Consider the following 16,553-nt stretch of genomic DNA (forward strand, 5'->3'; position numbering starts at 1 on the left):
AAGTCCCCCAAATTAGGGCTTATTGGTATTTTGAATGACTTTAAGTTTCTCATTTCATCTTTGTTTTTATAACATACTATTATTCCCATATATATAGAGTGAGACTTTTTCAGAGCAAGACTCTCTCTCTATATATATATAGATGGGAAATTGTTTCTTCTATGTGGCCTTAAAGAAAGTTGAAATTACAAGGAAATTTACTTTGGCTCAATAAATACTACTTTGGCTAAATATATATATAGAGAGAGAGTGAGTCTCCCTCTTGTCACCCAGGTTGGAATGCAGTGGCTGATCTTGGCTCACTCCAACCTCCGCCTCCCAGGTTCAAGTGGTTCTCCTGCCTCAGCCTCCTGAGTAGCTGGGACTACAGGCGCCCGCCACCACGCCTGGCTATTTTTTTCACTTTTAGTAGAGACGGGATTTCGCCACGTTGGCCAGGCTGGTCTCGAACTCCTGACCTCAAGTCATCTGCCTACCTTGGTCTCCCAAAGTGCTGGGATTATAGGCGTGAGCCACCGTGCCTGGCCCCCACGTGTAATTTCTAAGTAAACGTTTAACTTCTTATAAAAATATTCCTATAAAAACGAGTTTATACACTTCCACATTAAAAAGTGGTTAAAATGCAGAAACTGGGCACTGTAAAGCTCATGCATCTCTCCCATGGAATACAGAAAAGTGCCTTGAGGTCTGAAACATCTAGGTTCAAATGCTGTGTCAGTTACTTAGGGGTTGTGATTTAGGAGCAGTTCCTTGGATGGCTGTGAATGTTAAAAGTGTGACAAGTACTCCATATTGCACTTGGCATGTGGTAGGGGCTGAAATGTTAGTTCTCTTCCTCTCACTTATGGTTTTAGGGAAATCTGGGAATGCAGAGGTTCATTAAGATATCATTTCTTCTTTCGCTTTTGAAATAAAAGGCGTATTAGTTTCTTAATTCAGTTTTGCTTTAATAAGCCACCTTTTGAGCAATAGATGACTCTTTAAGTATATATGAAAAATGTAATTATGTGTAGTGATATGTGCCCCTATTGTCTCCAGTATCTTTTAAAGGAAGTAAAATTGTATTTTAAAATATAAAGGAGGTAAGAAACAAACTGACAACTGTAATGTCCCAATGAATCCTGAAAATTTATTATTTGGGAGAATATCCAATATTGATTCTTTGTTTTACAGCTCATAATGATCAGAAAATATACATTTAAAATGAAAGTCAAAGAAAAGAATAATTACATATAATACATATTACAGATTTATTTGTACATAAGCAAAGCAGTACTAAAAGCATATTTATGTGCTCACAATTAGTGAACATGGCAATTTTCTGTTTAAAGCTGCAGCAACTCAAATCCTCCCAGGGTCAATAAAGAAAAACATATTGAGAAATACATTTAGGGCTATCACCATGTCTGACTGTAAATCTATTTTTTAATCTTTCCCCTCCCCCCTTATATATGTATATACTTTATTGCCTTTATATTTCTGCTGGTTTAATATAATTAGTATACTAAATAGTTTTCTGCATTTATTTGGTTTCTAAAAATATATAAAATGCATTGAAAAGAGCTCCTGCAGCTTTCAGGCAGTCACTGTCCTGGCATCGAAAGCTTATTCTGGAGATGTAAAGCAGCAATACTGAATAAATAGTGATTGTTTTGTCTTTTTGATACAGCTGATGGCCTTCACCCCAAACTTAAAAATACTGTAGCAAATAGTATAAACATGCAACTTAAAAAAAGAACAGAATATAAAAGTAACACTTATGAGCTAATTTTAACACAATATAAACCAATAAAGACAACTTTAGGTAGAAGAGGGATGTGAACACAGCACGGGTATATAAATTAAGGCCCAATTTATCAAAGGCAATGCACAACAGGAACGGTCCATCTGCCCACGCACTTTGCACGCCTGAAATCAAAAGTTTTTGTCTTTTCTGTGTTATTTCCTCAATCCATTACAGTTCTATCTTGGAAGATGTTCACAGAAATGGCTTCCAATGAACAGTTTGTTTCTCTAAAGACCATTTTGCTCTTATTCACAGAGAAAATTATCCTTTAATGCAAGTGTAAATTATGCTGTGCAAGCAAGTGCTTACATGTTCTCATTATATACTGCTATACTTCACATTTCACACCATAAATTATATTTTTTTTACTGTATTTATATAGTTTTTACTCTATCAGTCTTGCTATAGCTCTTGTCTATGACTAATTTGAACTAAAGGAATTGATAGTTAGCTCATTGATGACTGGGAGAATTAAGTAGGTAACTCCTATTAATACCAACTGAAGTCTCATATTATAAAAAAGTCCCTGTGCGTCAAGATAAAAAAGAAAATAACAAATGGTATCAAACCAAAATATCTCAGAAGGACAACAAAAGGACTAGGGACACTATGTCCACAGGTGACACACTATGGGCCATTCTCTGAGGATGACAGACACTCAAAAGGTCAAATATACCAATGCTATCTATTCCAAATTATTTCTTGGCAAGATAAAAAGATCTTTAAATGTATTTAATACTTATAGAAAATCACAATAAAACAAGTTGCAATATTTTTTTTTAAAAAAAAACACAAAAGATTGTAATCTAATTTAGTATTTAGAACCTGAATATTCCCCCCAGATGAAAATTTTATATTTGGTATTTTTGTATACCATTGCCCACTCCCCTCCGAAATGTGTCCAAGATGTGGCACTTATCTAAGTCATTTGTATTTGCAATAGATAAAAATGATCACAAATATACTAAAGTATCTTCAGATGTTCCTATGAAAATGGGTTTTTTTCCTCTGATTCTTAGAAAATATTCCTTAGATATGTGCTTCCAGAAGTAATATAACTAATTAAAAAGTACAGTTTCTCAATGTATTCATCATATTCACATTTCTATACTTTTCTCATCTAGGAAATTTTTAAAAATCTGTAATCAGGTCTATGAAGATTATTTGGCAGCTTGGAAATTCTGATGAAGTTGTCAGAGAGGTTAACTGTGACACTATGCTGGGAACCCAAGACTACTGCAAGTTGCTAGGATGCTGCTTGTCCTTCTTTAAAGTTATTAGGTTAATTCTGATAACAATTTATAATAAGTTGGATATTGACAGTGTTTTTCATGGTACGCTAAGGCATCTCTGAAACTTCTAATTGCAAAGTTTAATACTGCCTCCAGTTTAACATTTTGACTTAAATAAAATGTGATCAATTTATAAAATGTTTTTCTTTGTGAATAAGATCTTGATTTCTCTGAACAACAAAATGACTTTATACAGAATGACTTATTTAGAAATAAGGCATATATTGGGCATATGTAAATCACTACTGTCACAAAAGCTATAAATTATTTTTTAATCATTCTAATTTTAAATATAGGTAGATAGAAAATAATTATTATAAACTGTAAGCAAATGTGTACAGGTTGTGGTTATTTAGGTAAGAATCATTTACTTCAGTTATCTGCAAAGTAACATAATGGCAAGATCAATTTGATAACTCCAAGAACCCAAAGAAAATCCTATCTTCAGTTGAGGTCCGCCACTTAGCTGCACTAGAAAAGGCAACTCTGCATGATTACTTTCAGTTCTCTAGAAGCTTCTACACAGTCTCATAGCCATTCTTAAAATTTTTCATAGGAAACCTAAGTAGAGCAGCATTGTCAGCATTCACTAAACCAAAGTAAGTCAAATGTGTTAAAACATCCAAAGTTGCCTTCATGCATAAGACATATCTCTATTGTTACCATGGCATTACTATATTAATTCACTTTTATTTTGTTGCATGTAAATAATAGAGGATATAATTTCTTCAGAATTAAAACTACTTTAAATTTCAGATTAAAGTCTTAATTATACTGTACCAAATGTAACCAGAGGGAATGTAAAAATGGCTAAGTGGTGTCTGACTGAATCTGTCTAAATATTACTTGTAAATCTTAGTTAAGTCACTACTCATGAAAAAGGTGTTGACTCATTTTTGGTTTTACAAATAAAAAACATATGTACAAATGGAGATTAATGTCTTGTAAAAGTCAAGCCTAAAAATAAAAACATATGCTGAATTTGACTTTATTTCCTTGCTAAAAAGTACCTAGGGTTTAATCTCCTTTCCATCTAAGTGACTGGAAGAAAACACAATGGTCCGTAAGACACAGAGCAAATGATGTGCGAGCAATACCTTATCCATGGTGTGTACACCAATAGATCATACACATGAAGCGGGTTATTTTAAAATACATTGCTTAAAGCAATGTTCCTGAAGTAGACCAACCCAGCCCTCAGATACCTATAACTTATATGTTAGATCAATTCTGAAGATCCGTGAGTGTAAATGATAAGACAGGGCAGAAACAAAACACATGATGTATCAGGAAACCCCATGCCTGTTTGGATACATACTTAACAATTACATTTTTGTTCAACAGTATCTGAAACACTGCAAATGTTTTAGACATACCATTTACCTCATGAAAAATATCTGTTATGCTATGTGGCCACAAATATATTTGGAAATATTGTAAAGGAAAGACTAAATTCCAGATTTAAAAAAACCCTGAATTCTTTCACCTAATTAAGCAGTGGCTAGGACAGTTTCACAAAATAAATGCAAGCGGCTTCCTCTGGAGTTAGTTTTGATGGTGGAGCACCCTAGGACACTTGTGTAGTGTAAATCAGCAATGCATGGATGGAGTCTGGCAACATGCACACAGTCATAATCACACAATATATAACGTAAGTCAGTCACAGGATAAGTCAATAAAAATATTAAAACATCAACATTCACACATTAATTGATTACATGAAATAAATTAAACTAAGCCAGTCACAAATTTCTCTTCACTCTTAAGTCACGGTTTATTTATGTATACACACTATATAATACTTTCCTAAAGCTCTCAAAATACTACAAATAAAAACGAAGGCTTTGCATTACAGCTGCTGGACAAAAATATCAACACTGTTGATGTGTGAAAACACAGTTTCTTTGTTCTTTAGCATCAGTGCACAGGGTATGGCTCCAAGTGGTATGCAATTTAGGAGAGAAAAAGCATACAGCGGCTTGTGGAATAGATCCTCTGTTCATCATTGGCACAAATCAAAAAGGAAGTTTGCTGTCCTTGGTACCTCTTTTGTGTCTGCCCCCTAAAGACAGATAATGTCATACATATATGCCTTCAGGATTAAAACCAGATGAGATAGGATTCTGCAGAATGCGGAGATTACTGGGGAGCTGCCGAGATGAACCAGGTCGCTTCAGAGACCCAGACTGGAATGGTGCCTCTAAACAGGAAACAAAGAAAGCCACCTGCTGAACTAGTCAACTTGGAGTACCTAGCAATGTAACAAATTAGACTGCTTCCTGCCCCGAAAGAGAAAACTGCACAGAGCAGTAACTGCAATCCCCTGTGTGCCCTGGACTGGGGGAGAAGAGGCTAAAACCTTCTCAGGTCTCTTTGATAAACTAGTTTTTGGTGATTTGAACAGTGAATGATCTTTACAAAAGGCAAATATTTTGCTTCTTTTTTTGGTTGCTCACACCATATGCATACACAGGTTTGGAATTGTCTTTTAAATATCAGTACAAATAAATAATAATTTTTAGAAGAAAAAGAAGGAAAAAGGGGCATAAGGAACACAGCCAAAATTCAAATTAACAGACTATGACTCATACACTTCAGAAAAAAATTTTTAATAAAGGAGCAGTTTAAAACTAATGATATGACATTTGGTGATTACATGCTCACCTAAGTAAATAAATAACCTAAATGTTACTGGTTTTCCTCTAGAAATGGGAAATAAGTTAAAAAAAAAAAAGAAAAAGAAAAGAATTTTTAAGTGTCCCACTTAAAAATTAGCTATGAATGTGAGGGTAATATTTTAACTGAATACAAGTAGTTTATTCAAAATTAAGCAGATGGTCAGGCATGCTGGTTCATGCCTGTCATTCCAGCACTTTGGGAAGCTGAGGCAGGCAGATTGCTTGAGCTCAGGAGGTCGAGACCAGTCTGGGCAACATGGTGAAACTTCATCTCTACAAAAAAATACAAAAAAAGAAAAGCAGCCAGGTGTGGTGGCATGCTCTCATAGCCCCAGCTACCCAGGAGGCTGAGGTAGGAGCATCACCTGAGCCCAGGAGGTCAAGGCTGCAGTAAGCTGTAGTTACACCACTGGCGTTCCAGCCTGGGTGACACAGGGGGACACTGTCTCAAAAAGCAAAAACAAAAAAAGTTAAGCAGTGAGAATAAAGGGAAAATAAACCATATTTCTCAACATCTTACCTCTTTCAATGTCTGCATGTGAGGCCTCTATTTCAATGGGCTCCGCTGGCAAAACGGTAACTTTTGTCCCCGTCTGCTGGATAAACTGCTGGAGATTGACTTGCCGCAACTCCTTAGTCAACTGCTCCAGTTCCTGTTCTTTGTCCTAGATGGAAATTATTACTTTTTAAATTTGAGGATTCACTACTGGACAGTGCAAGACATCTTAGTGACAATCCTTCTACTATAGGGGTTAAATGTGGGGTATCTGCTTTCATAAAAGGACATGTAACAAATCTGGTTTATATGGATACGATGGGCTAAAGAGGTCACTTCCACTCTGTGGTGTAGGCCAAGATATAAGCCAAGAGAAAACAATAGTTTCATCAGTCTGTCCTCTTATATGCGATGCTTTACTCTGGAAAACCATTATGCACCCTTATGGAATAAGCATGTCTATAAACTTTCATTGAAAAACAAAAACTAAAACAAAAACGGGGTTCTCAGCCTGTAAACTCATTGGTGGAAAATAAAAAGAAAAAAACCCCACAGGTTTTTTACCCATCTCTGTGTTATAGCAGTCTTGCTAAGTTGGTCACAAATTTACATATTAACCACTTCACATTAACATATGACTACAAAGTTAACTGTAATTTGGTCCATGGATTTAGAGTTCTTGTTTTTTGTAAGCTGTTTCAATTTTCATGTGATATATTATTGAGATTTATCTTACAGCATAAGGAAAGCAAGATTCCCACAAGATTCTCACGATGGAATTCTTAAATCCTTGACAAAGATTAGAGAACTACAGAGCCTTAAAGAAGGAGATCAAGTTTGGACAGCTGGAAAGCTGTATAAACAAAGAGGGGCATCCTATTATTTAAACAGCTTTTTATTTCTTTCCTTCCTCTACTGTATACAAGAAAAAGTGCCCTGGTTCTACCCAAGCTGGGTGGGTCTCAAGGATTTGGTAGGGGTAGGGAAGAGATTAGAAGTGAATGGTTGTTTTCTCCATTTATTTGAGTGTAGGGGGTTCTTGGGGACATATCAATATTTGATTATCAGACACTTTTCAGTGGGTTAGTGGGATTTACTAGTAATGACTGTGTTGTTAGTGTTTTCTGTAAGTGATACAAAAGCAACACAACTTCCAATTATACCTTTTTTTAAATGTCAAAATGAATCTCAATAGTAAAATACTGACAAATTAGAGGCTGCCAACCTTCTACTGCATGAGAAATTCTTGATTTTCAAAATTTGGGTGGTAGTTTTATCTCTTACTACAGATAGTCACGGAGAAAGGAGACCACATCAGTTCTTCCTAAAACCTCAGCTTTCTCTGATTGTGAAACTAACTGTTGATATTCTAAAGCAGCTCTTCTCAAACCTCACTGTACACAGGCACTACTTGGGCACCTTGTTTCAAAGTAGATTCTGAATTTCTTACAAGTGTACCCTGAAGCTGCCTGGCATGGACTACACTTTGAATAGTAAGCTCTAAACCAGCTCAGTCCAACAGAACCTCCTCCAATGGTGGAGATGTTCTGTGTCTGAATGCCCAGTACAACAGCCACATGTGCTACTGGGCACTTGAAATGCGACCATGTGTGACTAAAAACAGAAGTTTAAATTATTTAATATTTTAATTGCCTTATTATTTAATCTTAATTTAAATTTAAATAGCCATATTGTAATCAATTGTGTCTTTCTCATCTCATCTGATAGAGACTGTTTGATACATCTTTGCAACTTTCACAACATAATCACCAGGTCTTTTCAAGAATGGGCATATCCAGGAAAAGTAAGTTGAGTGATTAGGGTTTAAGTGGCAAAATATAAATCTTGTACGTGAACTAGGAAGGGGGAAAATCAGACAGAAATCTTTGTGCCTCTCTCAGGAAAGCAAAGGAGGGTACCATGGAGAAGGGAGAAGAGAGGAGGGCTGTTTATGTGTCAGGAAGGAAGCTGGGATTGGCTGGCAACAATGGAGAAGTGACAGAGAAGCAGTCAGCTACCCACAACAATCCCTGGCCAACCAATCCGTGGACAGCTCTTTCAGCTCTGGTTTCCCTATCTCTCAAAGGAGAAGGTGAGATTCACTATCTCATCATTAGTGTCCGTTCCATCCCATCATCTAATGCTACAACTGCCGCAGTCAGACAAGGCTCTTCCGTGGAGAAGGATCCGCATGGCTACTGCTCTCATCTAAGCTGTCGTAAGTCACAAGAATTCGACAAAACTTTTAAACAAGGCTGGGCTTCTAATTCTTTGAATATAAGGAAAAACTGACATTGATGAAAAGGAGATTCCAAGAAGGTATTATTTTAAATGGGCCAAACATTCTATTTATCAAAATGTGGTTACCTGCAAGCGTTTGGTGGCTTGTCCAAGAGATCTTTCCACAGCTTTAATGCCATTTTCCAACCTCAGACTCTGCTGGCCTTGAATGTCAATTTCCCCTTTGACCTTACCGATCTTTCCTTTAACCTCTTCCTCATTGACCTGTGCCTCCTGAACTTCCCGCTGCAATTTTTCTGCTTCAAGACCACTTTCCATAGTCCGGATCTGTGCCAAATAGTCCTTTAATTTGTTTTCGCATTCTGTTATTTTCTGTCTTATTTCTTGAAGTTGATCCTTCAGCTGTTTTTCATTTTCCTGTTCAATCTGTAATTCATTTTCCCAGAATTCTTCCTCCTCAATTTCTACATCGTTTCTTTTGATCTTTTGCTCTAGACGGACAATTTCCTCTTCAAGGTTGGAATTATACTTTTGCTCCCAAAATCGTATTTCTATGTCATTAGATTCCAGCTGTTTCTCAATGGATTGAAGCTTCTCTGTCTGCAGACGGATCAGCTTCTTCAACTCATCTGCTGTTGTTTTGCAGTTATTCAGCACCTTTTGCTTAAACTCAGTTTCTTTACCTTTTCCAAAAATGTCCATTAATCCTTTGGCACCTCCTGTAAATGTCAGTGATTTCCTTTTCGGTTCTCTCCTTTTGATTGATTTGTCGATCTGAGGCCTCAGTTTAGCTAAGGGGGGCAGACTCTGCCTGTATAAAGTTCTTTCAGGAATTCGAGCCACACTGTCTGAAGTGGGTCGCTCACTGAGCGACGGCCCGGTTCGTCGTAGAATGAGCTGCACATCACTAGCATACTGCCCCCATTTGTTTAAGGATATGATAGGATTTTCATGAGGTGCTAAGTGTCTTTCGGTATCTCTCCATTTCTCTATAAGGGTGTACCTTCCAGTTCGACCTATGTAAAAAAGGTAAGAATAAGTTGTCAAAATGGGATATGTAATAGTTTAAAAATAGAGTAAGAATGCCATTTGATGATTGCGTATTTTTGATTAGCATCAGAGGGTCAAGTTTTAGAGTCTAGTCCAGGTTGCCTTTAAAATCTTTACTTGAAGACACCAAACCCCTCACGACATGCAACAACATAAAATCAGAAGATGTGTATTGCACACACTCTTCAGGCTTGCTTAGAAATTCAACTTTATACTTTAAACCTGGGTGAGACCCTTACACTCTTGCCAAATACCTGACTGCCTAGAACTTCTCATTTGGGGCGAGACTGAACGAAGTTTATTTTCTAGCTGAAACAAAGGACAATAGAATCGCCATGTGAAGCATGAGGGGCTAGTCCAGGAACGAGGGGGAACTTCAAAACTCAAATACATTCCCACTGTGCAAATCCCTTGAATTTTTCCACCTCAGAACTTGGGAGGGCTGGAGGCCCTATTTCTCCTCCTCAAAGGAGACATGGGGACCAGTGGAGAATCTGTGACTCAGCCACAGGAGCTGCCCAGGTCTCCTCTCCATCTCCACCTGAGTGCTCTACCAACCCGTTGCTCACACAGCTGACATCTTCCTGGACACCCATGGCAAATAAAAAATCAGTTTGATGAAAAAACTCTTCAAACCAAATTCATATAAAAACAGGGGCCTGAAGAGAAGACTTGTTCAGTTTTGGTAATATGATAGTATCAAAGATTCTTCTAAAAAAAAAAAACAAAAAAACTCAGAGCAAAATATTATTAAAAACAAACCAGCGGGCTGGGTGCAGTGGCTCACGCCTGTAATACCAGCATTTTGGGAGGCAAAGGTGGGCAGATTTCTTGAGCCCAGGAGTTCGAGACCAGCCTGGGCAACATGGTGAAACCCTGTCTCTACAAATAAAATATGAAAAAATTAGCTGGGCATGGTGCTGTGCGTCTGTAGTCCTAGCTACCTGAGAGGGTGAAATGGGAGAATCGCCTGATCCTGGGAGGTCAAGGCTTCAGTGAGCTGTATTGTGTCACTGCACTCCAGCCTGGGCGACAGAGTAAGACTCTGTCAAAACAAAACAAAAACAGAATACAATCACATATAAATTGAAAAGTATACTGAATCCAATAATTATGAAAGTAAGATGAAGTTTCAGAAGAGTATGAGTGTAATGCCATAAGCTTGAACATGCTTCTTAAATATTTTCATTTAAGGTGAGTGGGTCAGATGGATTATTTAAATTTTGTGAAAAGCGTACATAGTTAATTACAAAGAAAAAAAAAAAACAACGCTGCCATCCAGCAATTATACTTGTATAAACAGCTATTGATTTATCTTTCTGGCTTTCTTTTTTAAATTTCATGAGCTTCTGAGCCAATAGTAGTATTTTTGCAATTACTGCATCAATAAATGGAAATCTAGATGTGTAAATACCAACACCCATGTATGCAATTCATAAGTAGCACATTAAACAATGATTTCGCTATAAGCATATGGGTGTGTTCTCCTTTAGGGAGACCTGAATTTGGGGTGCAGCTGGAAGTTGGGGCTTTGAAGGCAAATAATCCTACGTGAGTTCCTTACTAGATAAGCAGCACAACTTCCCTTCTAAAATGCTTCGCAGATTCTGAGGGTTAGCACCTACCACACTGCCTGGCCCACAGCAGGCATTCAACACGTGGCAGCTATTAAGACATTTTTCCTGTAACAAAAGGGTTGACCACAGAATTCCTTTAAATAGTGATGTGCCATCACAATAATCTCTTATTTATTTATTTATTTATTTATCCATTTATTTATTTATTTTTTCTTTTCCCCTCCCTTGCCCAACAACCTGACTTTTAAAAAGCAACTCTTCCAACTATGTAAAGCTAGACACAGTAGACGGGACAAGGGTTCTGGAGTAGAAAGGTTTGGGTTCAAATGTGGCTCTGCTTCCTACTGTGCTTACATGATCTGAACAATTAAATTTCCTTTAGCCTCAGTCTCCTCATCTATGGAATAAGAGTAGTATTTCCTTATCTGACAAGGTTGTTCTGAGAGTCACGTGAGAATGTAAAATATAAAAATGTTTGTGAAATTGAAAAGTGCTAGATAATATTATTTGTTTATCAAAATGCCCAGGCTAATAAGGGGGATGTAAAGGAAAACCTTAGCACAATAGATTAGCTTCTTGAAATAAAAAAATGTTTCCAATAATTTTCAGTTAAAAATTACTCTAATGGCTCCCAAAGAAAAACCACGTGACACATCTGCAATGTTAAAACTGTCCCATGTGTACAAACTGCTTCAAAGGTCACAACACTCGGCCGGGCGCGGTGGCTCAAGCCTGTAATCCCAGCACTTTGGGAGGCCGAGACGGGTGGATCACGAGGTCAGGAGATCCAGACCATCCTGGCTAACACGGTGAAACCCCGTCTCTACTAAAAACACAAAAAACTAGCCGGGCGATGTGGCGGACGCCTGTAGTCCCAGCTACTCGGGAGGCTGAGGCAGGAGAATGGCGTGAACCCGGGAGGCGGAGCTTGCAGTGAGCTGAGATCCGGCCACTGCACTCCAGCCTGGGCGACAGAGCGAGACTCCGATCTCAAAAAAAAAAAAAAAAAAAAAAAAAAAAGTCACAACACTCTGCCTATCAAGTACTTTTAGGAATCCTACTCTTATCTGAACCTCTGTGTCCTTCTTCAGTAACAGGAGGGGTTAGATAAACCGGTAGAGTTCTTTCCAATTCTATCAGCCCAGTGAAGTATCTTTAAAAGGAAAACTGAATCATCACATTATATGAACTAAACAAAAAATTTTAAAGATCCTAATTTATTCATAATTAAAAATAAATCTAATTTTCCAGAGCTTACTGGTACTGCTACCCTCTGAGATTGTCTTAGTAGAAGATTATTTATAATTGCTTTTACTGCCAGTATTTGCTTTTGCTAAATAATGCACATTTAGTACTACTGGGCCAAAAATTCCATCCAGCAGTATAAAAAAGCTTTTTTTAAAAAAGGTAAATGAATAGATTTGATTTTATTATATAAATTGGGTTTTAAATATTTTATATAGGAATTAAATTCCATAATCACTGTTTTTAATACCCATAACTTGGCAGTGCTCTACAAATTCTATTTCCTTCATTTACACAGATTCTGATTCCTCCTGCAAAACTCCTTTTAGTGTATTTGACCACATGGATACATTTAGTTATACCTTGTGTACTATTTTGATGTAATCTTAAAATGAATAAAACGGAATATCTATCTGTCTGTCTATCTATCTATGGCATTTGTAGTTTAAGCTGTATTTGCATTGTAGGACTGTGTGACACTGTCAAGTAATTTTGATCCAACATGGGGTAAAAAAATATTAATTGTACTTTTAAATACTGAAGCGACTGAGACTAATCCCAAGAATCGTTAAATTTATATACTGAAGAAACTCACATACAGATTTTAATGCATTAATGAAATCTTACTGAATGACTGATTGACATAAACTAAAAGAAAACAGGATAACAGCTTACTTTCACTTAAGAAAGCAGAATACACAACTGTGAAGTAACATAACATTTTTGAAAATACACACCAAAACTCAAACAAGGGTTACTCAGAAATTTATGCCCTGAATTCAACCATTTTTTAAGACTCTAACAATTTTTATAATTTTAGGAAATTTCTCCTTAGAGTCATAAATCAAAATCATGATTTAAAAGTTACATCTTGCTATTCAGTTAACAAATATATATTGAACACCACATATTTGTCAGAAACAGTGCCAGGCTCCAGAGAAATAGATTCTACTAAACACCTTCATCACCAACCCTCTGGAGTTTTCATTTTAACTGACATTTGATGTCTTCTTCAGTATCAAATCCTCCACATCCCGAAGATGAATATTGGACATTATTCAAAAGAACATGACAAATAAATGACACTAATCTCTTATGAATTTAATGCTAACATATTTTCAGGTTTCTGGACATATGAGAAACAATGTCAGTAACACGTGACTTATTCTTTATCTATGGAGGATAAGTTATCCAACAGCACTGAATTTTTCTGAGAGTAGATACTTTGCTTCTTATCAACATTTTTATGAAAATTTTGTAAAATATATTACACAGTCCAGGATTCTTATGCAAACTCTAGTGAACACAATTAGCTTTTTCTATAATGACTTAGAATTCTTACAGTGAGTGTTGATCTCTCCCTGTAAGATCTCTGTAACAGAACTTACACTTTATTATCTTATAGCCTGTAAAAGGCTTTTGATGCTTTTATATATATCATCTTAGTTCTGTGAGTTAAGCAATATAGATATTATGATCCTCATCTTATCAGTGAAGAAAAAAAGCTTAAAGAATTTTAAGTAACTTTCTGATGACATTTACTTATTTTTTACTATACTATTTAAGTTCTGAGTGAAACTACTAAAATAACTCTTACCTCACAGTATTTCTTAGAATGACAGTGATACAATAAAAATTACCTGTGAATATACCTGTCAGCCAGTTGTGCATTCAAACCATAGTTATATCATCCACAGTATATTTTCCCAGTGTGTTGATAAGGATATCATGTAATCACAGAATTACTGTCTACTTAGAATTATATGATAAGCTCACTACTACTAAACATAATAAAAACAGTTACAGAGTACCTGTGATTTCCTGGGCATTGTGCTGGTTACATAAAAAAAATATAAATCAAATAAATAGAAGACACGTATCACTACAAACCAGAAGATTTTGGGAGCTGTTCGTTAACACAGCATAATCTAACCCATCTTAACTGATGCATGCTATGAATTAACATGTATTCACATTCATTAAAATAATATTCTATAGATGTGGAAAATACAGAGGCTAATTAAAATAAAAATTAGACTATTGTTATAAATATTAATATTGTAAATGAATATGTGGAAAATTAATTCACAATACAACAAATGAAAAATGAGACAATGAGACTCAAAACTACAAAAAGCATATGAAGAGTATAATTTCTTAAAAGCTTGTCCATGGGTACACAAAAAACATTGTTTATTGCTAGGAAGTAGAATCATGGGTGATTCTCTTACCGTCTTTGTGTTTTCTAAATTTCAAGATAATCTACAATAAATAATATAACTTTATAAACATAGAAAACTAATAAATTTTAAAATATCTAAAATTGATATTTTACATGTGAAACTAAGAGTTAAATGTGACAACATAAAATACATATTCCTTTCCTTGTCCTCTCAAGGACACCAAATATCAAAGTACTGTGGATCAGAAATCCTTTCCCTCAATCTCCTTGATTTCTTTCTCTTCCTTCTTTCCTCTCTCATCTTTTGTTAGCTGGACTTTTATTTCTGTGTTAAGCTCTAAGCTGCCTGAGGGCAGAAATACATCCTTGTCATATTTTTGGTTTGAGATACTGTAAAAGCAAATGCATTTTCGCCACTGTAACTTGAGACAGATGATCTGTCAAAGGCTTTCTGTTTCACTTAAGATTTGACAAGCAGTTTAGACACTGAAAAAAATATATTTCCGAGACATTTTACAGGGGAAACAAAGTAGAACATTTAAATTGGGAATGCTTCAGAAAGCTCAGGGTGTACAGTGACAAACTCTGAGTGCACTCTTGCAGGGCAGTTGAACCACTTCATGACAAGAAGAGGTTTCAACTAAGGTTTCACTTTTAGTTATTCTGTCATTATTTCAGCATGTGTCCCACATTCATCACCTAAATCTAATCTGTCAAGGTTGTCAGATTAGTGTAGAAAAGATTTCTTCCTATAGTAGTAGATAAATTCAACATCTTTCATCAAACTATGTTGTTTTTAGCTCTTTGCTAATACAATTTGATTGATTAGTAGCATGAAGAAAACGTTAGCTGTGATATATATATTTGCAGGTTGACATCTTGTGTGCATATTTTCATAGTAAGTCATTTTGATAGTTTCTATGGTTTCCTAAAGATAATTTTAACTATCCAGAAAAAAACCAGTGACTCCTAATCAAGAATACTCTGTGTGTGTGTGTGTGTGTGTGTGTGTGTGTGTGTGTAGTGCCCCTATGAGGCAAAGACGTGCACTTAAACCTAAGAAACCAGTCTACAAGTTGCTTCACTATAGATTCCTGACAGCCACCTGTGGTTCTGTTCATCAGTCCACGCTCTACTAATAATCCAGCTAGCCACTTACTGTGTTAGGCCTTGGATGTTCTGGGGTTGCTTTTCAGAGGGGCAATTTTCTCTAATTAACAAGCCCTCACCACAGAAACCAGAACCCACAGCTTTCGGCTACTTGCCAGTGGAGTCATCTCTAGATGAATTCTGAATTCAATGAAGTATTTATGATACAGAAAGAGTTGTTTGGCCAAGTTTGGAGGAATATCATAAACCATTTGTATTCAAGTTGTCAACTTTTCAAAACAGCTCCTGGATTGAGTTATTGAGGAAGTAAAAGTGGGAGGGTAGATGAGTTAAAATGTCTTTTTGGCTTGTTCACAAGTATACTCTGTAGTCCCAGGGGGGCAAGCACATACATGGTACCTCTGGGCCTTTTCCCCTCGAAATTCTGTGTAAAGAGAGTGATTATGGACAGATGCAGCTTACAGCACTACTCAACTACTTTGACTTTTGCAAAAAACTACTCTTCCTTTTTTTAGTACTGTTCATGGCTTAATTCTCAAATATAACAAGGAAAGCCAGGTTTGACAATTAATAAACGTATTCTTCACTAAGAAAAAAAAAAGCTGTATATTTTAATTCAAATAAATTAAGTGAAGCTCTTAATAGGGACTATTACTAAATAAACTTGAAGAATACGAAAAAATTAAATGCCTTAATTTTCTCCTCCTTAATAATTAAACTTAAGTCTACATATATATGATTCCCAAATGCAAAAAGAGTTTCACTGGATGTGAAAGCCCAGAATTTTCAGTATTGCCACAATATATTCGTGTGTGATAGTGTTTAAGGAAAAATCAAAAGATGTCACTATTAGAAGAAAGTCTCTGTCTTGTATAGGGCACTGTAAACCTCTGACA

General features: G+C 36.2%; 1 protein-coding gene across 1 annotated transcript in view; it reads right to left on the bottom strand.

The window, feature by feature from the left end:
* Window positions 1-1,102: 1,102 nt before the first annotated feature.
* The window catches only part of RASSF8 (Ras association (RalGDS/AF-6) domain family (N-terminal) member 8), a 109,998-nt gene continuing 94,547 nt past the window's right edge, over window positions 1,103-16,553 (bottom strand). The window contains exons 4-6 of the mRNA XM_011978568.1: window positions 8,620-9,509; window positions 6,277-6,421; window positions 1,103-5,278 (exon numbers count right to left, since the gene is read on the bottom strand). Coding sequence (XP_011833958.1) covers window positions 5,157-5,278; window positions 6,277-6,421; window positions 8,620-9,509 — 1,157 coding nt within the window. The 3' untranslated portion in view covers window positions 1,103-5,156. The remainder of the gene's footprint in view (window positions 5,279-6,276; window positions 6,422-8,619; window positions 9,510-16,553) is intronic.

This window comes from Mandrillus leucophaeus, unplaced genomic scaffold, assembly GCF_000951045.1.
Source record: "Mandrillus leucophaeus isolate KB7577 unplaced genomic scaffold, Mleu.le_1.0 Scaffold1033, whole genome shotgun sequence".
NCBI classification, from domain to species: Eukaryota; Metazoa; Chordata; class Mammalia; order Primates; family Cercopithecidae; genus Mandrillus; species Mandrillus leucophaeus.